The sequence below is a fragment of the Erythranthe guttata genome, chromosome 4 (genome assembly GCF_056151865.1).
Source record: "Erythranthe guttata isolate IM_541 chromosome 4, IM_541, whole genome shotgun sequence".
NCBI classification, from domain to species: Eukaryota; Viridiplantae; Streptophyta; class Magnoliopsida; order Lamiales; family Phrymaceae; genus Erythranthe; species Erythranthe guttata.
In genome coordinates, this window is record NC_142536.1 from 1449906 (window position 1) to 1467672 (window position 17767).

At 33.3% G+C, this 17767-nt stretch overlaps 4 protein-coding genes and 2 long non-coding RNA genes across 6 annotated transcripts; 1 reads left to right on the forward strand and 5 right to left on the reverse strand.

Moving 5' to 3' along the window:
- Positions 1-2459: 2459 nt before the first annotated feature.
- TRM82 (Transducin/WD40 repeat-like superfamily protein) lies at positions 2460-5187 on the reverse strand. Its single transcript, XM_012976755.2, has 9 exons — positions 4985-5187; positions 4722-4880; positions 4444-4627; positions 4136-4263; positions 3787-3865; positions 3645-3704; positions 3323-3426; positions 3178-3238; positions 2460-3093 (listed from the first exon to the last, which is right to left on the reverse strand). The coding sequence occupies exons 1-9, from the start codon at positions 5116-5118 to the stop codon at positions 2665-2667; spliced, it is 1338 nt and encodes a 445-aa protein (XP_012832209.2). The 5' UTR covers positions 5119-5187; the 3' UTR covers positions 2460-2664.
- Positions 5188-5367: 180 nt separating this feature from the next.
- LOC105953132 (Galactose oxidase/kelch repeat superfamily protein) lies at positions 5368-9125 on the reverse strand. The gene is made up of 2 exons (XM_012976766.2): positions 8728-9125; positions 5368-6674 (listed from the first exon to the last, which is right to left on the reverse strand). The coding sequence occupies exon 2, from the start codon at positions 6657-6659 to the stop codon at positions 5619-5621; it is 1041 nt and encodes a 346-aa protein (XP_012832220.1). The 5' UTR covers positions 6660-6674; positions 8728-9125; the 3' UTR covers positions 5368-5618.
- A 939-nt stretch (positions 9126-10064) lies between these two features.
- Positions 10065-10984, reverse strand: LOC105953111 (non-specific lipid transfer protein GPI-anchored 5). Its single transcript, XM_012976745.2, has 3 exons — positions 10569-10984; positions 10389-10439; positions 10065-10301 (listed from the first exon to the last, which is right to left on the reverse strand). The coding sequence occupies exons 1-3, from the start codon at positions 10864-10866 to the stop codon at positions 10225-10227; spliced, it is 426 nt and encodes a 141-aa protein (XP_012832199.1). The 5' UTR covers positions 10867-10984; the 3' UTR covers positions 10065-10224.
- A 173-nt stretch (positions 10985-11157) lies between these two features.
- Positions 11158-12711, reverse strand: LOC105953100 (non-specific lipid transfer protein GPI-anchored 5). The gene is made up of 3 exons (XM_012976734.2): positions 12156-12711; positions 11697-11795; positions 11158-11504 (listed from the first exon to the last, which is right to left on the reverse strand). The coding sequence occupies exons 1-3, from the start codon at positions 12472-12474 to the stop codon at positions 11380-11382; spliced, it is 543 nt and encodes a 180-aa protein (XP_012832188.2). The 5' UTR covers positions 12475-12711; the 3' UTR covers positions 11158-11379.
- Positions 12712-13794: 1083 nt separating this feature from the next.
- Positions 13795-14322, forward strand: LOC148770880 (uncharacterized). Its single transcript, XR_016030994.1, has 2 exons — positions 13795-13895; positions 14013-14322. It is a non-coding gene; the product is annotated as an uncharacterized LOC148770880 (long non-coding RNA).
- Positions 14323-16408: 2086 nt separating this feature from the next.
- LOC148770881 (uncharacterized) lies at positions 16409-17227 on the reverse strand. The gene is made up of 2 exons (XR_016030673.1): positions 17096-17227; positions 16409-16954 (listed from the first exon to the last, which is right to left on the reverse strand). It is a non-coding gene; the product is annotated as an uncharacterized LOC148770881 (long non-coding RNA).
- Between the last annotated feature and the right edge of the window lie 540 nt (positions 17228-17767).

Consider the following 17767-nt stretch of genomic DNA (forward strand, 5'->3'; position numbering starts at 1 on the left):
ATAATTTCTCTTATAATTTTTTTGTACTATCAACATAGTCAAATAACTTATAGGCTATAATATTAGCATTTAAATATTTTTTAATGACCACAAACCTACTACTTAAATGACTAGTCATTTATTTATTATCCTATTAACAACCTTTTCGAAGCTTCATCTAAAAAAATATATGTGCCATTTATTCTTTTTTTTTTCATACACAATTACACATACACATATATATAAATTCATACAAATTTATGTAAAATATGTATGAATCTGTATACGATAGAAATATAATATAACTCGTTGAAATACACCGAATTTAGCATAAAACAAATCTTTATTGGATAATAGAATATATACATGTATTACTATTATATAATAATAATGAAATTGAATACTATTTCAACATTTTGTACTATTAATAGATAAAGTCAAAGATTTATTATGTGAAGGAATTAAAATAAAAGAGATGAGGAGGATGAATTATTGTTTTAGACAAAAGTTCAAGTAAGATTAAATTCTGGTGATGCAACATTTAGATAGTGATCCCTATAGAAAACAACATGCACCAAACCAGCCCCACAATTCTTCAAAACTTATATTAAATTCAAGCACTAATCCTACCCCCACCCCACCCCACCCCACCCCCACAGAACCATCAATTTATTTGCAGATAAATTGTGTCATCATTTAGGAATGGTGGCCCTTGTACTGGGACTTTGCATAATTAAGAATTATTATAATTATTATTATTATTCAAATATATATATATAAATAATTATTAATATATATGTATAAATGTATATATATATGATAAAATGTGTTGTGATATAGCCAATAGGCACTAGTAGATAGATATTTTGATTTTTGATCTGCAGAAGAAAAAGATGTGATGGAGAGTTTTTACACGTATCCTCTCATACAACTTGGAATTATATATATATATATATATATTTATTGAATTTATTATTTGATAACGTATCAATCATTTACTTAGTAGTAGTATTGACAAATTTCATACATTTGCGGTATCAAGAATTATACATACACGAAATATATATAATATGTATTTTATATTTTATTATTTAGTCTGAAAGTTTTCCTTGAATGGTTGTACGTTTTCTAATCACTCTTTCTTTATCATGTTCAAAATATTAAAGTATCTGCGTACTGTAAAATGGCTTAGTCAAACCAAGAACAACCTTTGCCTTTTTTTTTTTTTTTTTTTTTTTTTTAAAGAAAAAAAAAAAGAATGGTGTAATGATTGAAGATAAGATCACATTGAATTAGGCTATCAATATAATTTCAGCACAGCTTATTTAAATCTCAGACACTTGTTAACAACACACGTAATTATTTTTGTCAGTGTTTCTTTTTTTTTTGTCTGGAACTCTTGTTTTTTAAGGCGTCAAGTTTTGTTCATTTAAAGAAACTGATTTATTTATTGTTCCAAAGATTAAATCAATAATAATAATAATAATAATAATAATAATAATAATAATAATAATAAAAGTTGCAAGAAATATTGTACCAATTCAGGACAAGCGTGTGTGTCTGGATGGAGAGTGAATTAGAACACTAAACCAATCCTTAATTACGTGTTTAATTATGACTAATCGGCTCATCTGAATCTGATACAAAAGCAGGGCCATCTCCCTTTCTACTAAATAATAATCATCAATTTTATCAACTAAAGTAGGTACCACAGTTAAACCATGTCCCTTTCTGTCCCTACTTACACGTGTCTTTATCCCATTCGTCATCCCCATTTGGTGGGCTCCCATATACCTATAACTTAAAGTCTTCAACCGTTTCCAATTATCTTTGGCTAAGTGGTTTTTTTTCTTATTATGTTTCATACATTACATAATTTATATGTATATATAAATATTTAATTTTAAAATTTTATTCTCATTAATTTTTAATTGGTAATATAATTTCAATTTGCAATAAAAAAGAAATCACTTATAATAGGTCTACAATTATGGTGTCAAATGGGGCCCACAAGGTTTCTTATTCAATCAGCTCTCATGACTAATATCTATTGTCTTCTCTTCTGTTCACATCCATTGCATTATTGGTTATATCACCTGTACTTTGTACACGTCATATTTAAAAAATTAAAATAAATAAATAAATAATAAGAGAAGAACTTTTTTATTCGTATACGTTTCCTTCATAGAGGGGTTTGTAATTTGTCATTTAAATTCGATCAGTAATGCGACAAACAACTTTCAAGATTGTGAAATTTGTTGAGCTCAATTTGGATTTCAATTTTGTATCGTAAAAGACAAAAAACCCACGTGATAATAATTATGTTATTGAGCCTTAGATATGATTAAATCTTATTAGGGAAAAATAAAAATAAATATTCCATCTTTGTTCTATAAATACAATCGCAGTTAATATAATTTTAGAAATAAATAAATGTATTTACCATTAGAACACCGGCCGGCAAAAGACAAGGTCCAATATTGAAAAAAAAACGCACGTCTCTAAAATTATTAAATGAAACGTCTTTTTCACCAAATTGCAATTCTTGTGATCAAATGTCAAATTGTTACCTTTTTGTATACAAATGCCAGCCCCAAATTTCAGAAAATAATAATTCAAGAAAAATAAATAGGGTAAGGAAAGTAAAATTACATGAATCTCCCTGATGTCTCTATCTGCTGAAAATTACGATAATGGTGTCTGATTCTTCTTGTCATTTCTGCCCTTCTTTCTGACCTCCCTTCTCTCGGCCGAGTAATGCTTCTTGATTAACAAATTACGCATCGACATTTTCACTGCTTGAGCAGCTGTGGAGAAAGCTTCTTCGCCTATACACAATTTCCCTTGCAATTCTAGAAGAAGCGGGTCCGAATAAGGAACCTCCTTATCTTCTAAAACCCTCGTCTCGTTTGAAACTGAATCTGGGCCGTTGAAATCAAATCCAGAAAGAACCCTAACACGAGCCAAAAGTGCAGTAGAATCTTTATTATTATTATTGTTATTGTTATTAGGCTGTGAGCTCGAAGAAGCACCCATGACCATCCATAACAACGGGACTGAAGAGGAAGCTCCAATGCTCGTTGGGATGAATGGTTCTCCGTCAACAGAAATCACCTGCAGTAGACATTGACAAGGGTAGATTAGTCTTTTTACGTGTTGGTGTCGTTAATGAATTAAAACTGATGTGTTTTGACTTACTTTGGATAGAGAGAGAGTTCTTGAAGAGAGGTTACAATTTAGCAGCAGTATTCCTGGCAAGCTTTAGTGATAAATAGAAGGATTAGTAGTGTTGGTTTTTTTCATTAAAGGTTTGTCTGAAGTGATTAATGATTATTACATATACCTTTGGATAGCCACAGCAATTAGTGAACCATCAGAGGTTGCACAGAGATCGGTAACCGCGGGCAAGATCTCGTCTTGTCCTTGATTAGAATCTAAAAGTCCTGCCTTTATGAATATAGAGAATTAAAACAAAAGCCAATGATTAAAATTTGTTCGAATTTCAAATGTTCTGCAAATCTAAAATTCATATAATATTTGACGTGGATGATCAAATTAGAGCAAACTTTTGTTGAAAATTATGGGTTTGTAAATTTGTAGGTGAAAATAAATGGGGTTAGTATATTTAATTTTTTTGCTAAAAATAAATAAAGTTATCCGCCTACCTTAGCTCCAACATCACACGTATCAAGCAGAGAACCAGATGCATAGTCCCATAACCGAACCTTCAGGCCAAACACGATTAGGTTAGCTCAGGAAAGACGAGATCATCATATATTTTCAAATTTGGAAATTCTATTAACTCACAGTTGAATCGCCACTTCCAGACACTAAAAGTTGATTCGCAGAATCCTGACAATGGACAAATGCAATGCACGAAACGAAGCTGGAGACAAATACATAAGAGCAAGTTTCAGAAACAAATCAAGAATATTATCCAACAGAAACACGGATTAAAAAATACAAAAGTCAAATAGTAACATGCATATATTTTAGAGGACAAACTTCTACGAGAACAAAAGCAGCAATTTACAAATTACAGTTATCTAATGTGAGTCTTAAGGACAGAGGTAACGAAATAAGCCAAAACCATTTATTATTAACATTATCTAGTTATCACAATCTCAGTGAACAAGTTACAATGAATAACACTTACTCAGTATGACCGAGGCAAAAACTTTGTATCTCGTGAGCTCCATTTAATGGCTCCTTGGGAAACACAGTGACACGGATTTTGAAGTCTCGATCTGCAGTAACAATGTATTGCCCATCTGGCGAAAACTCCTGCATAGCAATTAGGCTAATAGTTACTTAACTCCCTCCTAAACAGAACATATGTAATGATTAATCGCAAGCAAGAGAAAATCCATAAAATGTGAGCCGAAAACCGACACTTGGAATTGCCCTAATTGGCTCAACTTAATGGATACATAACATAAAATACTCAAGAAGAGGGATATTTACCAGTCGAGTAATTATGCTACAATAGTGGGAAAGAATCGGAACAGCCTTCTTACTAAGGGGAGCTTGATTTTCACAGCTGTGATCTCCTATATCCACAACATATACGACACCAAACTTATCCGCAAAACACACAAACTTCCCATCACTGCTTATTGCGAGAGAAGTCACTCTCTTCTCTGAAACCCTATTTCCATAACCACAAACAATTTGCAGAAAATTCAGTAAACCCTCAATGAATTCATCGCAAACAAAGATTTTTTTCAGTAGAATTTGCTTACACAGAATAAATACAACGCCAAGAATTAGTATCCCAAATTTTCACAAGCTTATCATCTCCAGCAGATACAAAAAGCTGCCCGCTTTTACTAAATCGAATAGCCCGAATTGAGTCCTTATGCCCTCCATTGTCATCCAGTAATTTAGCTCCAGAACCGTCTCTTAAGAAAAAATCACATAATTACCACGCAGAAAATGGTTTAACTGTACTAATTCAAGCTTCATCCCAATTAAATAACGGATAAAAATGTTTCCTTTTTCTTACTGGAGATTGAAAACCCGGAGTTCCGATCCAATTGAGACGGATATGAATTTTTGGTTCGGGTGGATTGCAATTAGGGCTGGAGCTACCTCCGATTCAAGCTTCTGCTCGCTTTCTTCCATGTGAGTGTCCTCCATTTCCGTTCGATCGTGGTTTGCAGAGAGCTAGGGTTTTTCTAGGGTTTATTTTAATTTGGGGATGCTGAAAGCCCAATTTGTTATAAGCTTAGCCTAATGGACTTTCATTTGAGGATGGTCTAAGCCCACTATTTTGTGATGAGCCCACTAAATATTTCACTCTTGCACTAATGACCCATGAACTTAACAAAATTCAATTAGCAGCCCTCCGCATTATGCAATTAAATTGGTTCATATAGACAAAACAAATGCATCAACAGATATAAATGTAGAAACAACTCATACAAGGTGCAATTACATAACATAGAAAAAAAAAATCCAAAAAAAAAAAAAATATCCATCCAAAGTTTTACTAAAGCTGATACCAATGTAGTCTAAAAAAACTAGAAGAGGGGTAATTCGGTAATTGCAATGCCTCTCCATCCAAGTATTGGACAACCCAAAAAAAAAAAGTAAGTCCAAACACCCAACAACAAGAACCATCATATACTCTTCTTCTTCTAAATTCTGAGCTGTGTACAACCAAGAACAGTCCCACGGCACCTCGTCATAGGCGCCACCTGTCGCCAAACCAATCTCTCGCTGCCAAGTGTCAAAACATCCACATCAGATGACGGCTTGATATCCCAGTTCATCCTATCCGGACCAATAACCCCACCAATCACGTAGATATCATCCCCCAAACCAATCATACCAAAACCAATCCTCCTACGGAACTCGTAGGCAGAAACAACTAGCTTATTCGAATCCCTCTCCTGCTTACATATCTGACCATGGCTCATTACATACAGCTTCCCCTTAACCACCGCCATTGGTCCCTGCAGCCAACTACAATCACGGACGGTCCAACCCTGGTCAACATTCTTCTCCAAAACCTGCACCGTCGACAAACCCTTGTGCAAGATATGAACCCTACCCTCCAAAACCACTCCAGTACAAGCTGAGTTATGCGTACGGTGGAGATCCGGTATCGGCTGCCATGTGTCCTTATCAGGATCGTAGATCTCCGCCTTGGATATCGACTTCCTGCAGTCAGTAAAACCACCAGCCACGACGATCTTACCGTCCAATACACAGCAAGCAAACATGGCCCGGGGTACAATCATAGGGGCCCGCGGGGCCCACTGCCTAGTTACCGGGTCGTAGGACCAGACCTCATCGGTGGCGAAGCAGCCGGCCTGGTCGCCGGTGGTGGGATCCACGGCGTCGCTTCCGCCTCCCAGCACGAACAGCTTTCCCGCCGTTGAGACTATGCCGAAGTGCGCCAGGTGGCGGATGTTGGATGGCAGATCGGGGAGGGTGATCCAACGGTCATGAGGAGGGTCGTAGAGCTGCCACAGATTGTCCGGGTCGTAAGCGCACACGCATATGAACTCCTCGGTTGAGTTCACCTCTTGACGGGCTTTGAAGAGCTCGGTGCTGCGAATGGCTTCTCTCCAAGAACGGGAGACGAGCTCTAAATTGGGGTGGAGGTGAAACGGAACCCGCGCGAGGCATCTTAAGGCTACTGCATCTGGGAGACCTTCGATGAGTTCTGACATGAGTAGCTGCTGTACCTGAGAGTCGATGAATAAATGAGTTTAACATAGATTGTTTATCATAAATGAGAATAATTCAGAGCAGGCCCTTTTATGTATGAACTAAATTTGTTCATTATATGAAACCAAACTAGAAATAAAGTCGCCTGAAACATCACAAGAAGCTGCTACGTTCTAAAAGATGTCAATTTTACTAATTCAGTGATGGTGTGAGGAAGAAAATTATGGTCATCAGATACACTGTGACAGCTCGATAAAAAAACAATTTCCCCTTCACCAAACATAAACATCCGACTATTTGGAACCCATGACCCTGAAAATTTTAAAACTAACCAAGTTGATTGTAGTCTCCAAATAACCAGCTCGGTCTACTTTCAGCTTTGAGACACTATACAGTAAATAGCGAAAGAACTGAACTGCAGTAACTGTACAGTATGAAGATAACAAGCATATATTTATCCCTTAACTATCTACAAATCAACATATTACTCTCCCCCCACCCCCACCCCCTGGATATTCCAACCACAAAATCATCGGATCATAAGCAAGATGTTAGCTCTTTTATCTTTCAATACACATAATGAAAAAATAAGCTCATATATGCATTTTTAATGAGCCTCAAAGCCTCTTGGCCGTTCAGCAAATACAGATAATTTCAACACAAATAATTTGAGATGATTCAGCTTAAGCATTATCACATGATCAAGGCAAAAAAAGTACTCTGCCAAGTAAAACAAGATTGACAGTCGATCAAGATTCATGGATAAATCAGTATGCTCATATGCATTAAATGTTGTCGGCAAATGGGTGATGCCAAAACAATTATCTAGTTACTTCCTATGTAATCACCAAGAAATTGGCTATTTTATATCGATACAATGTCCTCACTGATATGGTAATTATCTCTATAAATATAACAATGCGGTGATGCTTACTGTTTTGTTCCATTTAGCTTAATTATCCCCTCAATCTCTGTCTTAAATAATCAGTCAATCATAATCTTTCATGGATTCTACAGCAATCAAATAGAAGAGATACTCTATAACTAAAATCGATCACACGTGTTGATAGCTGGATCTAACTGCCTTGTCACTAAAGAAGACAAAAGCAATTCAAGAAGGATTACATGTTCAATGTTTACACGTGGATGCTCACTTATTTATCGTAATTCAGAAAACCTTTTCCGTATTTGAAAACATGGAAAAAGAGGGTGGAGGGATAAGTGACATTATATATCCCCGATCGCAAAAGCAAAATGTAAATATCAGATAGAGAAGCGCGTGCAAGCTGTTAGTGTTGTATCTACAACTAAACCATAAATGTTCAAATTGAATTTAGATCTTTGGCACCTCGATTAGTATTTTCATCTTATTTTTTCACAGATTCACTTAATATAGCATCTATAAGATCGGCAATTGCCAAATTATCGGCATATGAGAATGCATCCTAACTGTAGATAACAAAGTTCTATACCCTCTCCAACATGAAACAGCAGCAATTTTCATATTCGTCCAACCTTTTCAAATTAATCATGATTATATTATCACATCAACTCATCAATATTTGCATTTTGCACCAACGTTTCCTTATTTGGTTCTCATATATAATTTCGGCCAATTGGAAACGAAAAACAGATGCAAAACCTATACAACTGTTGTGAATTACAAGCACAAAATTCAATAAGACATAGAAATAATCCACATATCATTTCGTTCCAATTAAAAATCAACTTAACACACTTCGAGTGAAATGCACGTGCTTAACCAAACAAATGCAAATACAGGCAAAATGAGAGACCCGATATTTTGAAAGAACCCCCAAAATGTATCACTAAAAATAACCCTAATCCAAAATTATCAAAACCATGCACCTATTTGCCCAAAAGTGTACAGAACAAATCTATATTTCACACTGTGTTTACATGAAAATTAAACAAGAGAAAATCAAAATCAAAATCAAAAATAAAAAATCACTGTTACTTCACTAAATCCAAGGATAAAATATCGAATTTGAGCGCAACCCATAAATCAAAATAAACGGCAATAATTACACGAAAAAAACGAAAACGTACCTGATTAACAAATAATCCGATCGAGAAACAAGATTTCAGCTCCACTTTCCCAAAATTTTGAGCATAGATGACGAACGCAATAAACAAAAAAAAAATAATAAAATTCTATTGTCTGAATTTCCGGTAGTTGCAGAAGAAAACGAAGTGTGTGGAGATGAAAAACGTTATATAAATGTGAAAGAACACATTTCTTGAAGAGATGAATTAGGTTCGAAAAGTCCGTAAATCAGAATTGTCTGAAAAATATTAGGTAAAAGAGTTTACCCTCAGAAATAGAAATTGGGAACGGAATTGGGGCATTTGGATATTCCATGCTCGCTGCCCCTGCTGTAGGGTGTTCAGTTTTGGTTGCCACGTGTCACGTGCCTCGCACGTGTTTCTTGTCAATTCGATTTTTCAGACTATTTTTTCTTCTTTTTTTGTAATTTCTTACAAAAATTATTATAATAAAATCTATTTGATTAGGGAAAAAAATTTGATTGGACGAATGGGATTTTTATGCGTCAATTTTGTGGGTACTTTTTTGCATAGCTGTTTCCACCTGTAACAAAGCATTTAATTTAATGCTTTGTTAAACCACAATACATATTTTTTTTTATTTTTAATTAATTACGTCTTATGTATTTTAGGGCAAATAATATATCAAATGTGGTGCTCATGCATAATTGAAAAGTCGGCATCAAATATTTTCGAAATTATATAATTTTTCTATTTAAATATTATTATTAATATGATAGTTGTGTATTATTAATTTCGTTGTATTGTTGACTTTATATTTGTAATTAGGTGGACCAATTTTGGATTAAATTAAGACATTTGCTAAAGTCAATGGATTTGTAGAAGTGCCTAAGTTATTAAAGTACACTAATAGCCTATGCTAACAGAGTTTAGGTTGCAAAAAGTGTATTAGGTAAATTACAACAACCTTTCAAGTAAAGTTGATTAACGAAAAAACCCACTCATTTTATAGAAATTACATCCAGTTCTCTACAGTTTGTAAGTTTTTTACGTCCACCCACCCACATAAGGGTGTTAACGTAAGAAATCTACAAATTGCAGGGGTGTAATTGTAATTATAGGAGAATGATGAGTTTTTTTTAAATAGACCTTACCTCAGGCGTCCGTTGTAATTTACCCATTTTCTATATATTTTAGTTTGAATGTTTAACTTCGAGTTAGTATAATTTTCAATGATTTTTTAATAAAATGGATTTCGATTATCGTAATAAATCGAAAAGTAATTCAAATCGAGAATTAGTGACATGAATTCATCTAAAAAAGAGTTCAAAGGATTGATTAATTATGTAGTATGAATGTGAAATATTTAGTTCCAAATATTGCGTTCAAAAATATCAGACAACTCTCTTATTAGTACATCTCATTCCCAGAGGAAGTTATACAAGAGTTAGGACAAAGATACGTCGAAAAACATAAGCTATACCAAACGACAATGTAATCGCCAAACTATATATGATCAACGGTCAGGATGAAATCAGCTCAAATGATCACTATCACAACTCCAGCAAATGATGCAGCCGCTAGCAGTACAGAGTATGTAATCTTGCTTGAATATCCTGCAAAAATAAAATAAAAATAAAAATAAAAGAAAAATAACAAATTATTGTTGGAATTTTTTTTAACATATGATAAAAATTTGTTACCAGCTGGTGGTGGAGGTGTAGTACTATTAGATCCTGGCGGTCCTGGTGGAGCTGTTAATCCGGAAAAAAAAATAAAAAAATTAAGACTACGAAATATTTATCGACGTGTGTGATTTATTTTCGGACGAATTAATTAAGGAAAAAGAAGAGGGAGTAATATAATATAAAAAAGATTCTTACAGTTGCATTTGGAAGGAGGTGGAGTTTGGAGATTGCAAGCTTTAGGGAGTTCCAAAACACGAGTACTGCTAAAACCGCTTTCGCTTAGGATTTGACAAAGGCATAGGGGTTGCGTTTCAAGCACGTTTTTAAGCTGATTGCAGCACTGAGAAGAAGGTGCTGAGCTGGCATCCGTAACCGAAGGATAACACGGCATTAGGCTGGATATTGTGCTCTTGCAGTCAAGTTTCTCCTCCACGGCTGACGAAAGAGATGCCGAAAAAATTAAACTCAATAATCCTATAATTATAATCTCCATCTTCTTTGATGATGCTGTATTTTATTATTTTTATTTTTCTTTATTAGGTTTGTCATTCAACTTATGAATGCTGGTGCTTTAAGTTTGATGAAAAGAAGAGTAGTAGATAATAGATATGAAATTTATTTTTGCCAACTTTTTAGCAGGTACTTTATAGGGAAAAACTAACTTTAATTAGTAGGTTCATTAATTGCTATGTAAATAAATGGATAGATAATTAGCCAGCGAGCGCATGTGCTCGGCAAATTCGTGAGCTGTTGAATTCAGTCGAAATGTCTTAAAATTGTCTCATTGAATGCAAACACACACGCTTTATAAATCCGTGTTTCTTGAACTATATGTATGGTACAAACAATGTATGGTCTACTACAACGAAACCACACTAATATAACAAATACTACACCGAAGACACGAACATAAATCAGTTACACGGTTCGTAGTGAATAGTGATAGAAAGAATTTTAAATAAGTAATTGAAGTTCGTGACAATCGAATGAATGCTGCAACAAATTCTTAAAATCCGGTTCCCGAAAATGCCAACGACGAGGCTAACAAGAGAAATACACCAACATAACTTGATTTGGCTCCGTTATTGCTTCCTCCAACAGAGAAACCATCATCGGTTTTAGACCCTGCCCCTGCATTCGTGTAAATTCCAATAGGTGATTAGGCTTTGTTTGGATGGACGGATAGGTCGTAACTAACGAATAAAGTATTGGATTCAGTTTGATGTTCGATTAAGTCTAATAATTATTCGACTAATTTTGATCTTATCTTGGCTTAATCATATTATATGTGGCACCCAAACAACGCCTTACAATAAATAGTACCTGATGGAAAATCGGAGTCTGATGGTGGATCTTCAAGAGTACCGTCATCGGAAGGCGGCAAAGCCGGGGCGGGGCCGGAATTTGCCGGTCCATTCACAGCTGTTTTATCAAAATCACATTAAAGTTAAATAAACTGCATTTTCATTAATTATATAAACATCAAATAATCATAATAGACTAATGGTAAAGAGAATGGGTTAATTGCATTCAACACCCTTATGTTTATCCTAATTGTTAAATAACCCCCCATGTTATTAATATTAGCAAAAACACCCTTATAATTCAACCCCTAAAAGTGCATCTTATAAGGGGTTGTGTGGTTAAAAAAATTCATTATTGGGTTTTATTTGATAATATTTATAACAATGGGAGTTTTTTATCAATTCAATATAATATAGGGGTTTGAATGCAATAAACTCAAGAGAAACAATATAGTGTGTGTGTATGTATGCATCTGACCGTTACACTGGCTGACTGGAGGGGTTTGAACGTTGCAAGCGGCGGGCAAAGCGAGGGCTAGGGTTTGATTAATGGCGATGCCGAGAGAGGATGCGCCGCCGCCTTTGAGAAGGGCGCAGAGACACTGCGGCTGCGAGTCGACCAGGGTTGAGAGGCGGCTGCAGCACGACGTTGATGGGGCGGTTGAATTTCCGGTGACGTAGTTAAGGCACGGTGAGAGGCTCACCATCGCCATTGTGCACCCTGTTTGAGCTCTGGCTCTGTTACTCAACAACACACTCATCACTAAGATGATCAGTACTGCAGTTTTCACACCCATTTTTTTTTTAATTAAATATTTAATTATATATAATGAGAGAATTTTGATTTGAGTAAGGAATTTGAATTGGTAATTGAATGAATGAATTGGGATTAATATAACATGAAAAACAGGTTTGTTTTGTTGGCCAACTCTAAAATTAGTTTAACTATTCGAACCAATATTACACATGATTATTTTAACGGCTAGTCACCAAATTTGATGACTTCACGCCAAATATTTTAATTTGTCATAATTAAATTTCATTTGTGAGATTAACTGATTAAATACACATGCTTTTCGATTCCCTTCGATTTTCTAATCCAATTTCATTAAATGAATTGGAGTGTAAAAATAATAGTAGTTACACATATTTCTCTCTGACAACCCATGCGTCATTATTATTGTTGAATAAATGTTATTTAAAATATAGATCTCTTGATATATTTTCAGCAAATTCACATCAATTTTCAGTCCCTATATAAAAAGGTTTGTAACATGCACAAAATTATTAACACTGAATTCTTTAGTAATTAAAAAAAGAAAAAATGAAAAACTCGAAGTTTTCGATTCTTTGCTTCGTCACCTTCACGGTTCTCCTGTTATCAGGTATCCATTTATGACTTTATTTCTATAAATTAAAATACATATATACATTTTCTTCATATAAGATTAGTTACGATTAATTAAAATAGAATGGTTTTAATTTTGGTTAACTAGAATAATAATTTATAATTAATTACATATAAAATGCGTACATGAACGTGCAGCGCAAATCTGGACCGTTGATGCAAAAGAATGTATGGAAGGGCTTACATCGGTGGATGTACTTTGTATAAGGTCGCGTGCATCGGATAATTGTTGGGACGCGTGTCGACAGCGTCATGGACCGTCGATAAGGGCCTTTTGCCGGGCAGTTGGTCCCGGCTTCCCCGGCGAAATTTGTTTCTGTTCCTACCCTTGCTAAGTTAATTAAGCCGATTATTTTCCCCGAATTAAATAAAATATAATTAATTAGACTCGATTCGAATAAAATTTTGGAAAAATTCAGTATCTCTTAGGAAACATAAGAAAGCTCTCTTGTTGTAACTTAGATTTTGATTAAACAAATTATACTGGAAATTATATGTTTTGAAGATAATGATTTTTTCTATTACAAAAATCATCTATTATATGGCTAAAAAATTAATGGTAGTTACACATCATTCATTATTTATTTTATGTAAAGAGTAAAAACAAATAATTATTACATGGAAACCCACTTGACAGATTGTGATATTTCTGAGCAAATTAACAAAATCTAAATCTTGAGTCCTCTATAAAAGAGTCAAAATATATGAACAAAATTATCAATACCAAATTTGAATTATTAAAAAGAAAAATGGCAAACTCGAAAATTTCGGTTCTTTGCTTCATAACCTACACTGTTCTCCTGTTATCAGGTACCCCTTTCAATTTATTACCATTGGTTACGGACTTGTTATTACGTTACTACGTTTATATAATATGTTTACTCACGTATATAAATAAATAATGAGAAAAAAATGATGAACGTGCAGCGCAAATCTGGACCGTTGATGCAAAAGATTGTATAGAAGGGCTTACATCGGTGGATGTACAGTGCAATAGGTCAGAGGCATCACAGAATTGCTGGGACGCATGTCGAAAGCGTCATGGATCCAAAGCCACGGCTTTTTGTCGTGCTTCTGGTCCGGGCTTCCCCGGCGAAATTTGTTTCTGTTCTTATCCCTGTTAAACATTTAATTAACTTTTTGGTCCTTTTAACTTGTAAGCAATACATTTCTAATAACTTGTAAGCTCTCTTGGTTAAAATGACTTTTGTTTTGAATAAAGTACATTGTTGTTGAAGATATACTTACAATTAGAAGAAAAATAAATTATGAATTGGGGATAGATACATAACATATTGTCTTTACCAATAAACTTAGGCTTCGTTTAGTTGTTACGATAAAATTAATCGAGATACGATCACATAATTTAATGAGGACTCAATTATTTTATCAGATCACGAGCTAAACATAAAAACTCACTAACGGACAAGATAAGAAAAAAGGTAAAATTTATGGATCAACCCAATAAATTATTAGGATGCTGACAAAGTTGAATTATTTAATTAATAATGGTAAACCTTAATCCAACAAATTATTTATAATCTATTTTAAGTGTTGGCAAAATGAAATTTTACTTTTACTTCCCTCAAAATAATCAACTTTAAGCTAAAATCTGTTAAGCACACATGATTAAGTTTTTTCAATTTAAGTTGATTTTTCAGCAAATTTACAAACACCCTGTTTTTTAAAATCTATTAACATTATTTGATATTTTTTTACGCTTAATTCTAGTGGCTAGATGTATACCTCTTTCATTAGTTTGATTGGTTACCTTTGGGGATTAATTCTGCAATGTTCTTTATAAGAGTCACTTTTATGGCGAGCCCAGCTCGAGCTTGCATCCATTTTGACGAGCTCTAGCTCGAGCTCTAACTATTTTGTGTAAATTTTTTTTTATTAATATCATTCAAAATTCAGTATTATAAATTATAAGAAACGGTGACCTTTAGTTTATTTTTTTCAATTATTTATATGGATCTTGTTCTTTGTTTTATATGGATCTTTTTTTTTTGCTTATTTCGTTTTTTTTTTTAATTTCGATAAATACACTACAAATTCATTGAAATAGAAAAGAATCATGAACTTGAAAAAAAAAATCCTTATACTTTTCTTTGTATTTCGTTATGTAAGTTTACTTTTATTTAGCAACTTTCACCTTTCCTTCTCTATGTTTCTTCTTTTATTTTATTTTTTCACTATGAAAATATCAAAAAACACTTTAAAAAATATGTATCCTACTTGTGGACTAACTTTAATATAATTTCATTATGAATCTTATGAGATTATTTAGTTAAAAATGACTATTTTAATTTAAATAAAGTATGAATCTTATGAGATTATTTAGTTAAAAATGACTATTTTAATTTAAATAAAGTATGAATCTTATGAGATTATTTAGTTAAAAATGACTACTTTATTTTAATTTTACTTAAGTATGAAATATAACTTCCAAATATAATTTATATACGTGAAGATTCTTTATAGTCTCTACAAGGTAATTATGCATGGGAATTAAATAATGAGTATTAATGTTCACATGCATGCGTATAAAATTCGTAATAATGTATACGTTGGTTCAATATATTTTTATAATAAATTTCAAATCCTCGTCTCAGATTCTGACCTGTGATTTACTTTATATAAAATAAAATGATTTAAATTCTTCAAAATCTTTTTCTATTAGTGTTTCCTTAACTAAAAAATCAAGAAAATCCTTACAATCTACAATATATTGTGTATATATAAATATATGGTAACCTCAATATTACAAGATATATAGAGAAATTATTACAATTTATAAAGCAATCTACACTATTGATCCTAATAATTTCTCCACTCCTATAAAAAGCTAGCAAATTGCCCCAAGAGACTGAATTATATAATATACTCTTGAGCCATATATTACATATATACCAATAATTTAAATTACAAAAACAATGGCAAAAGCCACATTTTCTGTAGCTATTCGTTGCTTTCTTCTGCTGTCAGGTAACTATGAAATAGCATTTTTTTTAAATTTTTATTGCTTGCTTTATTAATTATTAATTAGATGTTAATATTGTTTTATGGCAGTGGTAATTATGAGTAATATTCCATTAATGGATGCAAAAACATGTCAAGAAGGGCTTCCATGGGTGGATCTGGTTTGCTTAGGTGACAGGGCAGCACAGAGTTGTTGGGACGCTTGTCAAGAACGCCACGGTCCCAACGCAAAGGCATGGTGCCGTTCTCTCGAGCCCGCTTTGCCGACTCAGATTTGTTGGTGTAATTGGGATTGCTAATTATTTTCTTTCTTTTTCTTTTTTATAAAAAAAAAAAGAAGATGAAGAAATTCATATATAGATTAATAATATAAAAAGTAATATGCAATTTCAATTTGCATATATTTCCATTTGATTAGAAGTAAAATTAATTCATCAATGCACTCAAAAACTACTACCACTTTGATACATTAATTCATCAATGCATTCGCAAATTTATTTTTATTTATTAACTATTAATTAATTAAGATCTCTAATTGAGAAATTTTCTTGTGACGAATAATTCATTACCACCACCACCAGAACTGTCATTACTACTATTGTCATCATCGGCCGGAGGAGGAGTTTGAACAGTCGCCGGAGGGCACTTCTTCTTCTTATTTCTTTTGATAGAGCAACCACAAAAGCATTTAAATTTAAATTTTAATCCAAATTCTAATTCTTCGGGTTCGAATTCAAGCTTTTTCGGCTTCAAACACACTGCATTAGCGCCTCCGCCAAATGCTTTTTTGCAAGCATTTGTACAAGCACCCAAATTGTTCATACCTTTGTTGCCCAATTTAACCATCGGGCAATAAGCGCTAGGTGCTGCCGCCGCCTTGCTTGCCCCTGCACCGCCGCCACAAATAATTCAATTAATCCAAATAAAAAACAATGTTAGAAATGTTTGTTAAAATTCAATTAAGCAACATAATTTTGATTAAAAAATAAAAATTAGAAATAGATTGAATTAGAGAGAGAAATATGTACATAGTATAGTAATGGCGACAAGAGCAACAGAGAAGTATACGATACAAGATTTTGACATCATTTTTTAGGCTGCAATAAAATGATGTATGAAGGATGATTAAACCGCTACAAATGCCTCACAATTTATAGCCCTTAAAATAATGAGAAAAACACCATTAGGATAATCTTCTCTTAACTGGACACTTATCCAATTCAATCACCTATTTAGTTCATCTTAATCCCACTCAAAAAAATGTTCTGACTTTTTGTCATTAATTAATTGCGAAGAAATCTATATTGACATCTCTTGGTTTCAAGTTATATTCAACTTCGTCTCTCTTTATTTTCTTAGGTATTGTTTGGTTTGTGAGATTAGCCATAATTAACTAAATTATTACACTTTATTTTGATATTTTGTATTTTGTATTTCCAATAATTTGCCGGATTGATCCAAAAATATTACATTGTCATGACTTATCTTATCTTTTGAGAAATTTTTGTGTTCGAGGCCCGGATTCCTATAAAACAATTAAATTTTTATTAGATTATTTGATTTTATTTTGACAATCAAATGAGACCAAAATATACCTAACTTGACAATTTGGACTTATAAGTTTAGCTAATAATAAATCACCAACCAATTTAATTGGGCCAATACAACTGACGGACAATATATAAAGTTGGGTCATTTGA

What these genes read in the sequence shown, in the direction of transcription:
- TRM82 (XM_012976755.2), bottom strand. Translation starts at nt 5,118, where the DNA reads ATGGAGGACACTCACATGGAAGAAAGCGAGCAGAAGCTTGAATCGGAG. An exon ending in TGGCGTTGTATTTATTCTGT is followed by an intron (nt 4,628 to 4,721) that starts GTAAGCAAATTC and finishes TTATGGAAATAG; the next exon opens with GGTTTCAGAGAAGAGAGTGA. An exon ending in GTAGCATAATTACTCGACTG is followed by an intron (nt 4,264 to 4,443) that starts GTAAATATCCCT and finishes ATTGCTATGCAG; the next exon opens with GAGTTTTCGCCAGATGGGCA.
- LOC105953111 (XM_012976745.2), bottom strand. Translation starts at nt 10,866, where the DNA reads ATGGAGATTATAATTATAGGATTATTGAGTTTAATTTTTTCGGCATCT. An exon ending in ACCTCCTTCCAAATGCAACT is followed by an intron (nt 10,440 to 10,568) that starts GTAAGAATCTTT and finishes CCGGATTAACAG; the next exon opens with CTCCACCAGGACCGCCAGGA. An exon ending in TACACCTCCACCACCAGCTG is followed by an intron (nt 10,302 to 10,388) that starts GTAACAAATTTT and finishes TTATTTTTGCAG; the next exon opens with GATATTCAAGCAAGATTACA.
- LOC105953132 (XM_012976766.2), bottom strand. Translation starts at nt 6,659, where the DNA reads ATGTCAGAACTCATCGAAGGTCTCCCAGATGCAGTAGCCTTAAGATGC.
- LOC105953100 (XM_012976734.2), bottom strand. Translation starts at nt 12,474, where the DNA reads ATGGGTGTGAAAACTGCAGTACTGATCATCTTAGTGATGAGTGTGTTG. An exon ending in TCCAGTCAGCCAGTGTAACG is followed by an intron (nt 11,796 to 12,155) that starts GTCAGATGCATA and finishes TTGATAAAACAG; the next exon opens with CTGTGAATGGACCGGCAAAT. An exon ending in AGACTCCGATTTTCCATCAG is followed by an intron (nt 11,505 to 11,696) that starts GTACTATTTATT and finishes ACACGAATGCAG; the next exon opens with GGGCAGGGTCTAAAACCGAT.